The following is a 17,348-nucleotide window of genomic DNA, read 5'->3' as shown; positions in this document are numbered from 1 at the left end:
AGAGAAAGAGCGAGAGAGAGAGAGAGAGAGAGAGAGAGAGAGAAAGAGAGATAGATAGATAGAGAGATAGACAGACAAACAGACAGATAGATAGATAGAGATAGATGATAGATAAATAGATAAAGAGAGAAAGAGAGAGTGAGAGAGAAATAGAGAGACACAAAAAGAGAGATAGAAAGAGAGTGAAAGAGAGATAGAGAGTAATACAGAGAGAAAGAGAGAGAGAGAGAGAGAGAGAGAGGGAGAGAGAGAGTGAAAGAGAGATAGAGAGTGAGACCAGAGAGAAAGAGCGAGAGAGAGAGAGAGAGAGAGAGAGAAAGAGAAAAAGAGGGAGAGAGAGAAAAGAGAGAGAAAGATAGAAATAGAGAGAGACAAAAAGAGAGAAATAGATAGAGACAGAAAGAGAGAGAGAAAGAGAAAGAAAGTGAGAAAGAGGGAGAGAGAGAGAGAGAAAGAGAGAGAGAGAGAAAGAGAGAAAGAGAGAGAAAGAGCGAGAGAGAGAGAGAGAAAGAGAGAGAGAAAGAAGAGAAAGAAATAGATAGAGATAAAAAGAGAGAAAGAGAGAAAGAAAGAGAGAGGGAAAGAGAGAAAGAAAGCGAGAAAGAGAGAGAGAGAAAGAGCGAGAGAGAGAAAGAAGAGAAAGAGAGACAAAGAGCGATAGAGAAAGAGAGAGGAGCGAGAGAGAAAGAGGAACCCGATCGGTGGCCCGATCGCGATCTGTGCCGTTCAATCGACCGATCCAATGGATGGAAACCCATCAGATCTAGTTCGATACGGTTTCCGACTCTATATAAATATCTTCCCTCTCTTTCTTCATCAATTTCTCTTTACTTCGACGAGGTCGGTAGCGATGGGAGGCGAGAGCAGGTACGAGATCAAGCAGGAAGCCTACGTGAAGCTTGCGCTGCACGCAATCAAGTACAGCACCAGCGCCATTGACGGAATCCTCGTCGGCCGCTTGCTCGATGCCGGATCCGTGCAAATCGTCGACGCCGTCCCCCTTTCCCACTCCCAGATCGGCCTCCTTCCCTCCCTCGAACTGGCGCTAATCCAGGTAGAATTCTCCCCAAAACTTCGTTTTCGGAGGTATTTTGCGCCTTAGGATGTCGAATGTGGTGTTTTGTTTCAATTCTTTCTGGAATTTTAAGATTTTTTTTCGAATTTGGTTATTGTTTGTGTTTCTTACTGTGTCTCGCTACGGTGAATTGTTGGGGGAAGGTTGAGGAGCATTTCGGGGCGCAGGGCCTGAGCATCGTGGGATACTACCAAGCCAATGAACGCTTCGACGATGACGAACTCAGTGGATCGGCCAGGAGGATTGGTGATCATATCTTTCGGCACTTTCCTCTTGCTGCTTTGCTCTTGGTGCGTTTACTGTTTTCTGAAGATTTCGTCTTAATTTTTTTTGTGGGAGAATCGTTGGGGAGATGCGAGATCCTATAAGTTTTTTTATGGGAAACCTTGAAAGAGATTCACATAGTTGAATTCAGAGTCTGTACTCTACTCAATTTTCACATAAATCTGCTTCTCCAGCTGAACAGCAAGAATCTGGAAGCGCTGCTCAAAGGGAGGGGGAAACTTCCTATCTTGCAGGTAATTTACTCGTTTTTGGTTCGTGGAAAATGCCAACTTAAATGCATCTTTTATTTACATTTGAAGTTAGGTGCTCTTAATCGTAAAAGGCAATGTAAATTAATGCCTAGTCGACCTCATGGAAATGAAGGTTCAGTGCCGATTGAACCTAATCGTCCGAAATATTTGTTCCACAAAGCCTATTGTGCTTTGCTTGGAATCAATCTTCTGAAAAATTCTTTGGCTACATTGGTTTGTACGTAGACTCTGAAAGAGGGCAAATTCTTGGTGTTAAAAAGCTAACCTCGTCTTTTAGAGAAGTACTAAACTAATGGATGATCATTTCAGAAGATCCAAAGTTAAAAAATTTCATGGAAACAGTGCAATCTTTACTGTCGGCTGCACTTATGAATCTCTCTCCCCACCCTCTCTCCTCTCGCACCTCACTATGTTTTTTTCTTCTTTCCCTCAAGTTTGAAAACACAGAAATATGCGTGTCTGCAAATAGACTTTCTCACTGAGCAGTGCAGAGTTAGTACATAATTTTTCAAACTTTCACAGCTCTTTCTCTTTTCACAGTCATAAATGAAAATGTTATGTAGCTTTTATTCAAGGTCGTTTACTCACGGCAGTAGCTGATAGAAACCCTGAGATTCTATCGATGGTGTCTTTCCAAATATTAGTGAAGATCAAATCATAACATGTTGAAGAAAGAAGAATTGCGTGACAGTAATGGAGGAATCGATCTGGAGTGGGTTAGAAAATTTGATTCCTCTAGAATCATTCTAGCCTACAAATCATGAAGGCGTTACAAGAATACTTGAAACTTTGCTATTCCCCTTTCTCTATGTGTAGCTGTGTTAAATTGGTGTCTTGATGAGCTTCTTTTTGATAATAGTAAGGATATGATCTACTCCAAAATTCTATACCTGTAACCTCAACTTGAATGAGTAGAATGATCGCCACCCGAAAGCCAAAAACTCAAGTTCCAAAGAATCTGAAAGAATGGAGATGGGATAATTTTCTACTCACGATCAGCCGAGTACAGCTTTTCCAATTGAGGTAATGGCCCAAGAAGTACATTGATTTCATGAATGCTCCGCTTGTATCGCATGGGTATGTTTCGCCTTGTGGAGTTTAAGAACAGTGGGAGACTTTCCCGTGGTAATTTCCTTGGGATTTTCCATTGAATTTTCTGCCTTCTTTGAGAGTTCTTTAGAGAGATGATATCAGTGATCCCCCTATCAGCACCAGCTTGTCCTCAAGCTGGCTTGCCTTCCCACTCCTGTATTGAGCTAGGGGTGTTTTGTTGTCTATCTGTGTGGCTAGGATGCAGCTGGTCAACACATTCAGGCAGTCCAGTTGGACTGAGCACTGGCCTCCATGATTAGGGTTAGCATATTGATATTTTTTCCAATCTCCGATGTCAGCCCTGATGACATCTGGTATGCGGAAAAGTCAGGATGGGTCAAGATATTGATTCCAGATATAAGTCTGGATGTGGTCTCTGTAGTGGATCTTGGATATTGATCTGGGAATCTTCATCATGTGGATGATAGCGGAGGCAGATACTGGATATTGTAAGATAATTTTGTTCAAGGGTGTATTCATTTATTTCGTCTGGTTAGCTGCATTTTTATCTCACGCTGGAAATGACAAAAATCTGATTGCATATACAAGGATAATTTTCTGAATCAAGATATGCCCAAAACTTGCCAGGTGTCTCACACTCTCTTCTAATGGTTCTTCTTGGCTGCTCTTCTAAAGCAGGGAAATATCCTAAAAAGGAAATTACTGGAAAAAATGACCAAACTACCCCATGGATAAGATGGGGATCGTATCATACAGAGTGAAGGGTATTCGTGCAACTCCAAGACAACATTTCTGATGGAACCAGTTTGGAATAGGACAAGTAAAGCTCGTCGTTCAGTCCAGTCCCATCTGTTCCTTTACGGTACCCGTCAGCTGTCCCCGAACCCCACTTAATACAGACCTACCAATGCCTTATGGAAGAATTTAGAAAAGAAGGATGAATAATGCCCCATGTGCCACTCAAGGGGCACATGATAGTTGATAAAGTGCCAATAGCCAAGGCAATAATGCAGCATAAATAGGGGGCTAGACATCATTCTATAAGAGATTTAGCATTTCTTGAAGTGGTTGCAGTGGCAACTGGACTGGAGTGTGGGAGATCCTCCCAAACAGAGGGATCATAATACGGTTCTGTGCAGAACGTATCATAAAAGGAAGGGCAACAATCATCCGGACACACATGCGACCACCCTCTCATGTGATGATCTGAACTAGCGGCAAGGCAGGAAGTCCTTCCTATCTGTCAAGAACGAAGAGAAGTTTCCTCACCGTCAAGCTTCCTGAGTCGAGGTCCGTAGGCTAGGGTTTTTGAAAGAAAAACTCTAATTTCTTAATTCGCTCCCATAGTCTTATGGGTTACATAGTGGGCCCCACTAACTGGGCCGGAGACACTTACACATAGAATGTACTTAAAGGAAGTACAAATAAAATTAAAAAAGGACATAAAGGAAAAATATGGACTTGACGAGGTCCCTTGCTGACACTATTTTAGACAGGTGGGAGCAAGAGGAGGAGTCGGGTTTCTTGATTTCAAGATGCGCCGGGGTCTGGAAGAGGAGCAGGAAGATCCTGATACGATTCCCATTAGAGTATATGAAAAAAGAAAAGGAAAGGGGAGCCAAATAAAGAACGTTGACCAGTCAACAGGCACCAGGAGACCTAATACCCCATGTGGTGCGGACGTGGCCACTAACTCCCAATCTTGACTGGGAGTAGTAAGGGAATAAAGAATGCCTATAAATAAGAGGTGAGACCTCAAAGAAAGGCATCTTGTGGCAGTTAGACTTCTTGGAGGATGTTCTTATTCTGAATTGATTGTTGGGAAGAAGATTGTAACCGACAAAATATTGGATTTCTTATTCTTAATGCTACCTGGGGTCATATCAAATAACCCTAGACATTTATTCTTTGGGGAAGTGGAGAAATCTCTAAAAAAGAATCCCCCGTCGAATCTATTTTAGGACTCAAGGAAGATTGTGAGATTTTTATTCTTTGGGTTCATTCACTGATTTGAATATTAGCACTTATATTCTTCAAAAAAACTATCAGCCGTGTAGCACATCTGTCGTTTAACTCATTTTTTGAGTGATGTCTTTCAGCTCTGTGCTGCGCTTTTTTAAGATCCTTTCGTTATTTGGAAAATAGGCAGCTATGCATGGTCATTTTTAAATCAGTTATCTACGTTCTTCGAAGGTTGACTGATAAATACAGGGCAAACTTTGCTAAAAAAACTATCTTACTGCCAAAGTTAATGAAAGGACCTGCTTAAATTTGAAAAATGATATAAACCCTAAAGTTTAAAGCGTACCTCATTACTCCATTCCTTACTGCAGCTCTACACGAGGGATTCATCCAAGAACTGGCGAAAAGCTGAGACAGGGACAGAGGAAATGACTAGGTTGACTCTTAAAGAACCCTCTGCTAATTCAATTTTGTTAGATTATGTTTCCACAGAGAAATGGCGAGATATTGTGGACTTTGATGATCACCTGGATGACATCAGCCGGTGGGTCTCATTTCGTCGCATTTCTTCATCCTTACCAAGCAGTTGTTCATTTCCATGATCTTGTTTCTTTTTTTTGCAGGGACTGGCTAAATTCTGATCTCTTCCAATAAGGCGATCGTAGTTTCTGCTCGTGGGGATGCTAACGATTTGAGAGGTTTGATTATGATGTCCTTCTTCTGGGTAATTTTAGACAGTTTTTAAATCTTTTTTTTTTAAAGAAATAATCTCCTCACAATCTCTCATGATTTATTTGTGAAAAATGATGTTATCTTTATTGATCAATATACCTTGGTGAAGAAAACTACTAAATTTGGTTATTATGCTTCCTATATTCAGGCATTTTTGAAACTCATTTCTACCAAGTTTATCCTGCATATTCAAGTTTTAAGATTTCAATTACACTCAGATACTCGGTTCATTTGATGATACTTTTTCGATTGATAGATTTCATGCGTAGATCTCTACCGAAGAAAAATAATCCTTGGGAGGCCTTTATGATGTCATTATTGGCCCATATTCATCTTAATATTTTTATACCATGGGAATTTCTACTATCTGATCTCGTGAAAATGTTGTCACATAAAACAAAAAACAGAATCGGATTATTTGTCAACATGTTTTTTTCATACCTTTTCAATCAATGTCATTGAAAACGCTAGAAAATTAATTCAACAATTGATTATATGATGCTTTGGGATAAGTATTTTTCTGCCCAAGTTTTGTGGTATACGCATTTGATATGTTTCTACTTGTCCCAAAGTTTGTAAACCATTTTCAACTTTATGTCCTATTATCTTCGTCCGAGGCAACATTTGCTATGAATGCCCAAAAGCCACATATTTGAATTCAAGCCAACCTTCACAACCTAACCACATCATTATTTAGTATATCCAATCATTTTTCTCTTATTTTCTTGATTTAAATTACCTAAGATCATTGGAAAATATCAGTGAAACTTTCACTGCATCCTAGAACTCTTAATTCAAATCATCCAAATGGGTCGCTGGTACTTCATCATTTGAAAATGTTTGAAATAATGAAAAATGTATCAGGGAAAATCAATTCTCAGCAATCTGGCAGGAAAAATAGAAATATGTGAAAATCACATTGAGAGGCCCTTATAAATGTGCAAGGATAAGTAGGTAGGTTTTTTATGAGAGTCAATTGTTAATGTTCTGATGTAAGCAATAATAATTATGATGGTTTTTCTTGCAAGTCACTAAGTGAAGGTTCGTCCCAAAAGACCAGGTATGGAAACAATGAACTTCTGAGATATTTATATATTAAGTTCATATGTGAACTTATATTTTTTGGAATTTTAAGATTATTTTAAGAAATGAAAATATATTAAATCAAGGCAAACTAGCACAAGCTAATTTAAATAAAAGAGGTCTATGTTATAAATGTCGACTAACTTATATGAATTTGGGATTATGGGAATTTGAAGGATGCTAATTAAAATAAGAGAATCAAAATAATTGATTATACCTGGGTCTGCGAGTGGATGTGGTGGACGCGTGACCAAAGTTTGGTATGTCAAAGCCTTATCAACTGGTGGCCTAACCAGTTAAAATATGATGGCTTTGGCCAATTTGATACCAAGTGAGGTCAGGTCAACCTAATTCCAGGTGATCAGTGGTTGGTGGAGAGAGAGAGAGAGAGCAAAAAATTGGAAGTAAATGAGGGTGGCATAAAAAATGGTATGGTGGTATGGTGGATGAAAAATGATGCTACTTTTATTGTAGGAGATATTTTTATGTAATTGATGGGTTGGAAAGCTCTGGATCCTCATTATCTGCCATAAAATAACATGGCCATGAATGTAATAGGAATGCGGTGAAATTTTGGATTCAACACTAAACTCAATTTCACACCAACACTATCAGTTTTTCTTCTTCACCAGATTAATAGATCTTCCAGCTGATCTCAGTGTGACATACTCCATAAAGAATGGAACCAAGAAAACTGATACACTAAAGGTCACCAACTGAGAATTTGGGACAGACTTAATGATATGATACGAAAAAGGCCGATGAGGGTTTTAGTAGAGAAGACCTTTTCTCGTGGTTTCCTAAATTAAAGAATTAGAACATGGAGGTCCAGGATTGTAGTATTTCTTGCCCAGATCCACACACTTCCATCCCTGGAATTTGAACAACAATTAATAAGTCTGAATTTGAAAATCTCCTTATGAATAGGGAATGTTCTTGAATCTTTGGGCATTCACTTCAACTTCTTATTTGGGCTTTCCTCCATAGACTTTAACGTGTTAAGAATTGTCTCTTTCCTATCCTCCTGCATCGAAAAATGAGTTTTAAAATATCTAAGTCTTTCTTTTCAATAAAGCTCCAAGAAAAACATTCGAACGAATCCACTTGTCTTTAGGAAGAGTCAAACAGGGGTAGTCTCAAATATCAATAAATACAAGACTTTATGACTCGATAAATAAATGATATTTTTATATCCTTCCATAAAAAATATAATTATATATGTGCATGAAAAAACATAAGTAAATAAATAAAATAAAATAAAAAATTATCAATTAATAACTAGATGTTATAAGTAAAATTAGTTGACATGGTGCCTCTTGATAGCAGATTGGGTTTAACCCGACCTTCATAACCCCCAGTGTGAGATTTGGAGGGTTGGAGCACCAGATGACAAATGGAAGAGGAAACAAAATAGAAGCTTCATAAAAACCTAACTACACCCACATACCCTTGTATGCGGATACTAATGTGGGCCAAATGTTAACGGGCCTATTATAGCAGGCCATATTGTGAATATAAAGAAAAAAGATAGAAAATACACAGCATATAAATGTAAATAAAGGTAGTCAACTGTTAGCTAACACCCAATCTCAAGCTGGAAGGTAGAGGGTTCTAACTCCCAGATTGGATGTGTTGTTGAAAGGTGCTTCCAGGGAGACCTTTGGTGAGTATGTTTTCTGCTTGTTAGGTAGTCGACACATGCTAGAGCTGAATAACCTTCTGATCTATTTTTTCACGGTTGAAATGTCTGTTGATTTCAACATGTTTTGTCTGATCATGTTTTATTGGAATATGAGCCATATCAATAGCTGATTTACTATCACAATATAACTTAATTGGTTGCGTGAATTGTAGTTAAAGATCGTCCAAAATAACTCGTAGCATTATCCTTCACATATCCCTTCTTTCAATGCTATATATTCGGCTGTTGCACTAGATAAGGCTACCACAGGTTGTTTCTTACACGTCCATGTAACTAGATTTTCCTCAAGAAATGAGCAATATATAATAGTCAATCGACAATCCATTAGGGGGCCTCCATAATCTGAGTATGCATAGATCTTCAGATTTATTCCATCTCCTTTCTTGAACAGTAACCCCTGTCCAGCTGTGCCTTTCAAGTAGGATAATACTCTGTATGTTGCCTGCCAATGTGCTTCTCTGGGCTATGCATAAACTAACTTAGAAGTCCAACATCAAAAGTAATATCTGGTCTTGTATGATTTAAGTAAATGAGCGGAAATACAATTAATCGCTGATACCTCTCCTTTTACAGCAGATGATTATTCACTCATCCCCAACTTATTATTAGGGTCAAGTGGCATTGCAGATGGCTTGTACCTGCTCATATCGATCTCCTCAAGTAAATCAAGGATGTTTTCCGCAGGGTGATAAAGATAACATCTTTTGAGTATGCAATTTCAGTACCCAAAAAGTATCTCAACAGCCCCAAAGATTTGATCTCAAAAACTTCATATAGACAACCAACCAAGGATTCCATTTCCTACTTATCATCACCAGTGATGATGTTATCACCTAAATACAAGAGAAGAACTGCAATGTGTCTAGACAATGACTGCTTCACAAACAAAGTATGGTCAACATTACCTTGGGCGTACCCCTAGATTAGAATACTGGAGAGAACTTTCCAAACCATGCCCTAGGAGACTGCTTGAGTCCACATATAGTTTTCCTTACTTTGCAAACTTAAGACCCAGACAGCTGAGAATAATAACAAAAGGGGAAGATCCATATAAATTTCTTCATCCATGTCACCACAAAAGAAAGCATTCTTCACATCATATTGATGCATTCACCATCCAAAACATGTTGATATTGTAATCAATATCCGCCCAGTATTTAGCTTGGCCACTAGTGCAAAGGTCTTATCATTGTAAATTTCATAACATTGAGTATACAATTCAGCTACCAGTCTAGCTTTATACCTTTCCACAGATCCATCAGCTCTATAATTTATTCTATATATCCATCAACATCCAACCAGATGTTTTTCCTTGAGAAGAGCAAAAATTTCCGAGGTTCCACTTTTAATAAGTGATTTCATCTCATCATCCATAACCTCCCTCCATTTCTCCTCAACCAATTTTTCCTTCACTGTTTTAGGGATAATAGTAGACAATCTCTGCCATAAACATTTGAAACTTTTGGGACAGGTGATCATAAGTCACAATGTGGGAAAATGGATGTTTTGGTCCCTGAGTGAAGTTCGTTTTCCCTTTCTTGGTACATTAGGCCAACCAGAATCATCAACTTGATCCAATCTCTCCACACTAGCTTCTTCACTTTGGAAAATAGTCTCCTCTTTACTTCACTTATTGTAACTCCTACTACTGGTGACTCATTCTCAGGAACAAGTTATTTGATTTAGCTTTGCATGTTTCCATTGGAAACTTAGCTTCAACTTCGACTTTGCTTCACTCTCCATGTGTCAACTGATGTCTAGTATCAAGCACAACTTCATTTTTTGGTGTGACCTGATTATGGACACGTTCACATTCAAATATATCCACCAAAGTTGATGATTGGACTCAATTTTCTGATTCGCCTTTGAAGAACACCTCTTTTTCATCAAACGTTACATCAGCAGATACAAAGAATTTTCTAGTCTTTGGATTGTAGCATTTGTATCCCTTCTTCCCTTGTGAATAACCCACAAGCACACATTAAATGTCATTCACCAAGCTTATCCACCAACCTTTGTTCATGAACAAATGTAGTACATCAAAAAGTTATGGGTTTCAGCTGGGTCCTCAAATTAATCGAAGGTACGTATATGGATATGCTGTCCGCTTGACCCTCATAATTCGAGGTCTTTGATGGAAGTCAATTGATAAGATGAACCGCAATTAGAATACATTCTCCCCATAAGTACTTGGGCACACTCTGATGTAGAAGAAGTGTTCTGGAAGTGTCAACTAGATGTCTAATCTTCCTCTTTGAAAATTCATTTTGCTGTGGAGTATTTACATCTGATAATTATTGGAGTATCTCACGCATTTGAAAAGAAGCAGTACAAGTCTCATTAAAGAAATCTTTTGCATTTTCTGACCGAAATCTCATTAAGGATTCATCAAACTAATTCTTCACTCTAGCACAGAAATATTGTATCACTCTTGCTACCTCTGGCTTATGCTTAAGCAAAGGAACCCATGTTAATCTGGTACATTCATCCACTAGAATAATAAACCATCTAGGATCTATGAGAGGATAGAGGTGTTGGTCCTTATACATCCCCATGGACAAGCAAAAAAGAGATTCTACTTCTCTTCCCACGTCCACTACATGGAGCTCACTTATGTTTTGCACATTGACATGACTCACATATTAAATCTGAAAGATCAAGGTTCTTTGCAAAGGAAGGAAACATTTGTTTCATCAACATAAAAGAAGGATGTCACAAACGAAAATGTAGAGTTGTAAATTCTTGAAGTTGTGTGCTCTTTCTCTCCCTCGACCTCTTAGCTCTACTATCATTACTACCTTCACTTCATCCTTCATGTAAATCAAGCTGTTCATCTACTTAAAGATTGAAATCTTCAGATTCCTTGCTTTGAATGCAAAAGATTCTAGTACAATCAATAGTTAGTATACAATTGATGTCTTCAAATATACATTGTGGAGATATGAAATGAGCCTTAAGACTAGGGACATGTAAAACATTTTTGAGTACTCCCAAGGTTTCAATCTTAACATCACCAATTTCAGTTATGGGCAAAATCTCACCCCCAATAGTAAAGACCTTTCTATCCCCCTCATATGGAGTCTTAGAATAAAATTTTGTTTGATATGGAATCATAGGATTGGTGGATCTTGCATACAAGATCCAATCCAAATAGAGGTGATAAGGATATTGTTTACTTGGCCTCACGTTGGACCCCAAAACATAAGTATATCTTCAGACGTTCAAAAGATCATTTGCATGTGACCCTCGAGGCCCACGTATTAGTCTACTTAATGACTCGAGCAGCCCAATAACCTTTATTGGCCTTCAAAACTAATTAACTATATCATCATATAAATTAATTAATGTCGAATCGATGTAACCCAATCAAGAGGTTGAGTCTCCAACACATAGGGTGCCGAGCTATACCTTGTGCTCAATAAGATACAAAGGAATGCATATTGATTCACTCATGGAGCCTGTTTGACATCGGTCACCATTTATATATAGTCCCTCATCCACTTGACGTTCCTAGGATGAATTAGGGTATGATCTACTGTCAAACCCTAATATTTCATCTAAGTTCGTACTAATCATTCAGAAATCATCGGAGAACTCTTCTGCGATATTTTACAACCTTGGCTAATGAGTTCATTACATCGTCTTCCTTGAGCTGTCACTTATTTTACCGATGGTGGATGATCTCATCTTGACCACTCAATCATCTTCGTGAACATTTTGGTGCACTCGAACTAAGACTACTTAGAATCCCATGATTAGGGACTCGTATATAATACTCAAATAACAATTGTCTGTCCACAAGACGTCTTTGGTGTCTCAAGTCTAAAGACCATTTACACAATCGTGACATGAATAAACCTGATTGACAATTCGATATAATACCATTCAGGGATTCCTACGGATCAATTCAGAGAACTTTTTTCGTTAAAGAGCATCCATTATATATCCTTAGTGTTTCCACACTAATGGCCATGGGACCGGCCATACTCATGATATGAGTGAAGCGAGATGTGTTATTATATTTGGATACTTTAATGCCTATCTCAAGTATCCTTCAAATATAAATATTTAAAACACATGCTTAAAGACTAGTGATATCTGTTTACGATATCATCATAATTCACTAAGTCTGATCTTGTATTAATGGACTTCATTATGAGCATCATACGTGCACTACAATGAATATGTTATTTTAATAAATTTGGAACAAGATATGGAATGTGTGATTGACTTGTCGGCCACAAGTATTTCCATCAGTATTTTGTGTGGCCTCTTCATTTATAATGTTGACACACTACATTGTTCCAATAAAAATTTCCTTCTTGATTTTTGCTCCTATCAAAATTCCTTTCGATACTTGTTTGGGTCTTGCCATTTGCTCCCTCATCAGTTGTGGTTTTCTGCCACTTCAATTTAACTATAAGCCATGTTCCATTTTCCTCTTTAGGTGCTCTTAGAACCAATTGTAGATGATGACTCTCCTCTTCTAACACAATACTAATCATTTGATCTTGGTCAGGTACTCTCTCATGATTAAGAATTTGGCTTCTTAGTGCCTATGTATTAAGACCCATTAGATATTTGAACCTTCAATCTCTTAGGGTGTATTCCCACTCATATGGATTTAGGATTTGTTAGTTGAAGTCTAATTCCAGCCATATAGCTTGCAACGCATTAACATAGTCTCTCACTGTCCTTTCTCCTTGTTGTACCTCCACACCTTCACAACCAGGTCATGTGTCCTCCAGATGTTGCTTCTCTTAAGGTTTGTATTCCAAACCCAATCCCAGATCTGCTTTGCGGTCTTCAAAAAAGACATTTTTGGAAGTACATCTTTTTGTCATGCTTCCCAACAGGAACACATGAACAATAACAATATCCATTTTCTACATATTATAAAATAAGTCACTTGTGTCAACCTTAGTGAGAAAGTGATCACCCAATTCTCTACCAAGAAGAGTGAGCTCCACCATTTGTTCCCATTGGTCAAAAGTATGACCATTTTATCGTAAGGGTCCTGCAATGGGAGGAATCACAAACGATAAAGTATAAGATGTTGCAGTCAGATATCTTTCTACACCGTGGGATGAATCAACCATACTTGAGGTGGCCATCATTGAACATGACTTACACTGGAAAAATCCTGCCCTCTATCACACATTGGCAAGTCGTTCCAACTTTTATGGCATTTCCACAAACAGTTGGTATGCAATCTTGTCACTTTCCAACATCAATCACACACTAGCAGGTCATTCGGACTCTTATGGCATTTCCACAAACACTTTGTCTCCAATCTCATCACTTTCCAGCGTCAACCACACATTGGCAGGTCGTTATGACTATCGTGTCATTTCCACAAACACTTGGTTTGTAATCTTATCACTTTCCTATCATCAACAACATAAGATGCTAAATTGACATGACATATTTTGACAACAACAGTACAGAGGTACCACATTGATATCCATCAAAGGATATGACAATAGGTTGAGAACTAGCCACCGAATCCACAACTACCACAATGGCTCCTTTTGTGTACATCTACCACAATGGCTTGACCCAAAATTCTTCAACCACCTATGTGGATATCTGATCTGATATCATTGAAGATTTGGAGGGCCGCAGCCCTAGATGACAAATGGAAGAGGAAACAAAATAGAAACTTCATAAAAACCTATCTACACCCATCTACTCTTATATGGGATACTAATATGGGCCAAATGTGATGAGCATATAATAACATGCCATATTATAAATAGAAAGAGAGTTTTAAGAGATAGAAAATACACAGCATATAAATGTAAATAAAGGTAGTCAACTCTTGATAGCAAATGGGTCTAACCCGACCTTTACAACCCCAAGGATAACCATATAGCTTGACCCCTTAAACATTTGGTGGATCACTGTTGAGTGTGCATTTTGAACCCCTGATGGCCACTCTATGTCATCATTCCTAGTGGTGCCATTGAAGTCATCTGCCACGTATAATGCTAATGTTGGCACTAACAACTATGTATGATGTTCTTGGGTTATAGTTGCCTAGATTTGGATGAAGACGAGGATTCCATGCAATGGAAAACATGTAACAGAATCGAATGACATCCATAAAACCATTGAAAAATGAATTACCTTTGCACGGTTCGCATATGTGATTTCTATATCCCAGAGTGAGACGAGTTGAGATGCTCAAGTGTGCAGCCTCTAGACGTATCTACGCGGTCCTCGACACGTTGGATATCCTCCTTCTTTTGACGAGCAATTCTAGCCTGGGTGAATTTCATTCAAGGTCTTCCCCTATTTATGCTAAGTGGATATTTTTCGTAAACACCCTCAAGACTTAAGTATATCTTTTGACATCCAAAAGACCATTTGTGTGTGACCCTATAGGCCATGTATCAGTCTAGTTAATGACTCAAGCAGCCCAATAACAATTATTGGACTTCCAAATTAATTGACTATATCCTCATATAAATTAATTAATATCGGATCGATGTAACCCAATCCAAAGGTTGAGTCTCCAACACGTAGGGTGCCAAGCTACACCTCGTGCTCTAGGAGATACAAAGTAGTGTGTATCGACTCACTCATGGAACCTATTCGTCATCGATTACCATGTATGTATAGTCCCTCATCCACTTGACGCTCCTAAGATGACTTAGGGTATGGTCAACTATCAAACCCTAATCGGTCATTTGATTTAATACTGATGCATTCAGAAATCATCAGAGAATTCTTCTCTGATATTTTGCCGTCTAGGCCAAAGACTTCATCGCATCGTCTTCCCTGTGTTGTCACCTCTTATACCGAGGGTGGATGATCCCATCTTGACCACTCAATCGTCTTCATGAACTCCTTGATGCACCCAAACTAAGAGTATTTTGGATCCCATGATTAGGGACACATAGGTCATAGTCAAAGCACAATTGTCTGTCCACATGATGTCTTTGGTGTCTCAGGTCTAAGGACCACTTATACAACCGTGGCATGAATCAACTTGATAGACAGTTCGGTATAATACCATTCAGGGATTCGTATGGATAAATTTAGTGAACTCTTTCACTAAAGAGCACCCACTATCTATCCTTATTGTCTCTATACTCATGGCTATGGGATCGGAGATACTCATCATATGAGTGAGGCTATATAGTGTTATTCTATCCGAATGCTTCAATGTCCTTCTCGAGTATCTTTCGAGTAGGAATTTTTAGGACACATGTTTAAAAACTAGTGATCTCCGTATTATGATATCATCATAATTCACTATGTCTGATCATATATTCGTGGACTTCATTATAAGTATCGCACATGCACTATAATGATTATATTCTATTAATGAACATGGAACGAGATGTGGAATGTGTGATTGGCTTGTCGACCACATATATTTCCATCAATATCAATTGTGTATGATGTTCGCACTAGTGCGATTTAAGGCATACATCACTACTACTAGTGCAGGCACCCACAAATGCAGCTGACACTAAATTCAGCCCTAAAAAAGTCCAATTTCAACTTCTTGGGCATATTTTTGGACAATTAAATAAAAAAACTAGACTATCATTGTGTTCACTTGGGAATGACGCAAATGTTTTGTTTTGTAGGTTAGCTTTATGTTCAAATTTTGGTTTGACATAGAGAAAGAATTTAAATTAAAATCTAATGATACTAGATGTCAACCAAATCATCATATGTTCATGCCATCTTGTATGAAACATATCATGTTATTATTGGGTTTATTGGAACACTCTCTTTGAGATGTTATGTCTACCCTAGATATTTATCCTTACAATCTTCATGACATTATATATCATGTTCGTTCTTTCAAAAAAAGCTATTTAAAATTTGAGAGGATCTCCTTGCTATGCATTGTTACTGGGAAGCATCATGCTTGATGCAAGCTTGTGTAGGCACCCAAAAAGTGGTGTACACACCCATTTATACTCTAAGGGCACTTATCATAAAAGTTTATTGAGCAACATCCAAGAGTCATATTAGTATGACCCTCTAGGGAAACCATCCTAGTTAATATTTTAATGGCTGAATAACCATTGTTTCCCTATCTTATTATATAATTATATTAACATATATTTTAGATAATCAAGGAAATATGCAATCCAATAGATAGGTTGAGTTGCTATCTAGATGGGTGTCAAGCTACACACCATGCTTTAAAATATAAAAAGGATTCAATCAACACTAACATGGAACTTTTATCGTCATCTTTTTTGTGCATGTATAATGTTTTACTGACATGACTACTGAATTAATTAGGGCATGGTTAATAGAAATCATCATTCCAGTTTGTATTGATGGTTCGCAAATTATCGAACTCCTTCAATATTTATAGTACCCTAGTCATAGATTTTACTCATCCTTGTTTTTTAAATCTTATTTTATATAAAGGGCATAAAAACTCATCTTGACCATAAAATTACCTCAAAAAATGGACTTATTTTGGGATCTGAGCAAAGCCCTTTTAGCATACTTTAATTAGATACTCATATGTCCTAACAAAAAAACCGTTCACCAAGAAGATGTCTTTGGTGTCTCAAGTCAAAGGACAAGGTACACAATTGTGACATGAATAAAACTGATTGACAGTTAGATAAAATGCTATTCATGGTTTCATATGGTGTAATTCAATGAACTCTTTCCACAAAGAGCACCCAATGTATATCGTTATTATTTTTTCACTCTAATGGCTACACAATCATGATGGATATTATGTGGCCGTCAAGCCAATCACACTAACATGTTTATTTAAGTTCATTGAATAAAATATTTGCGTTCATTATTATTACGTGTGATGTTTATAATGAAGTCCATGAATATGTGCAATGACGCAGTGAATTATGATGAGATCATAATACGGCGATCACTAGTCTTTAAACATGTATTTTAAATATTCATATTCGATGTATAGTCGAGACTGACATCGAATTATCTGGATAGAATAGCACTAGCTAATCCTACTTATACGATAAGTATAGCTGATCCTGTGGCTATTAGTGTGGCGACACTAAGGACAGATTGTGGGTGCTCTTTGGAGAAAGAGTTTACTGAATTGATCCATACGAATACCTGAATGGTATTATACCTAAACATCAATCAGGTTGATTCCATTTACGATTGTATCAGTGATCCACTAACCTGAGACACCAAGGACATCTCGTGAGTTGACGACTACGTTTTGACTATGACTTAT

The 17,348-nt window shown here is 37.9% G+C and overlaps 1 protein-coding gene across 1 annotated transcript; it reads left to right on the top strand.

Moving 5' to 3' along the window:
- The first annotated feature begins 816 nt into the window (after window positions 1–816).
- Window positions 817–5,487, top strand: EMB2731 (ER membrane protein complex subunit 8/9 homolog). The gene is made up of 5 exons (XM_078572513.1): window positions 817–1,054; window positions 1,219–1,365; window positions 1,534–1,593; window positions 4,998–5,170; window positions 5,250–5,487. Exons 1-5 carry the CDS (start codon window positions 851–853, stop codon window positions 5,278–5,280), a joined length of 615 nt encoding a protein of 204 aa, XP_078428639.1. The 5' UTR covers window positions 817–850; the 3' UTR covers window positions 5,281–5,487.
- The last annotated feature ends 11,861 nt before the right edge of the window (window positions 5,488–17,348 follow it).

This window comes from Wolffia australiana, chromosome 3 (genome assembly GCF_029677425.1).
Source record: "Wolffia australiana isolate 7733 chromosome 3, ASM2967742v1".
NCBI lineage: Eukaryota > Viridiplantae > Streptophyta > Magnoliopsida > Alismatales > Araceae > Wolffia > Wolffia australiana.
Note: the sequence above shows the minus strand (reverse complement) of the source record. Positions and strands in the feature narration are given on the sequence as shown.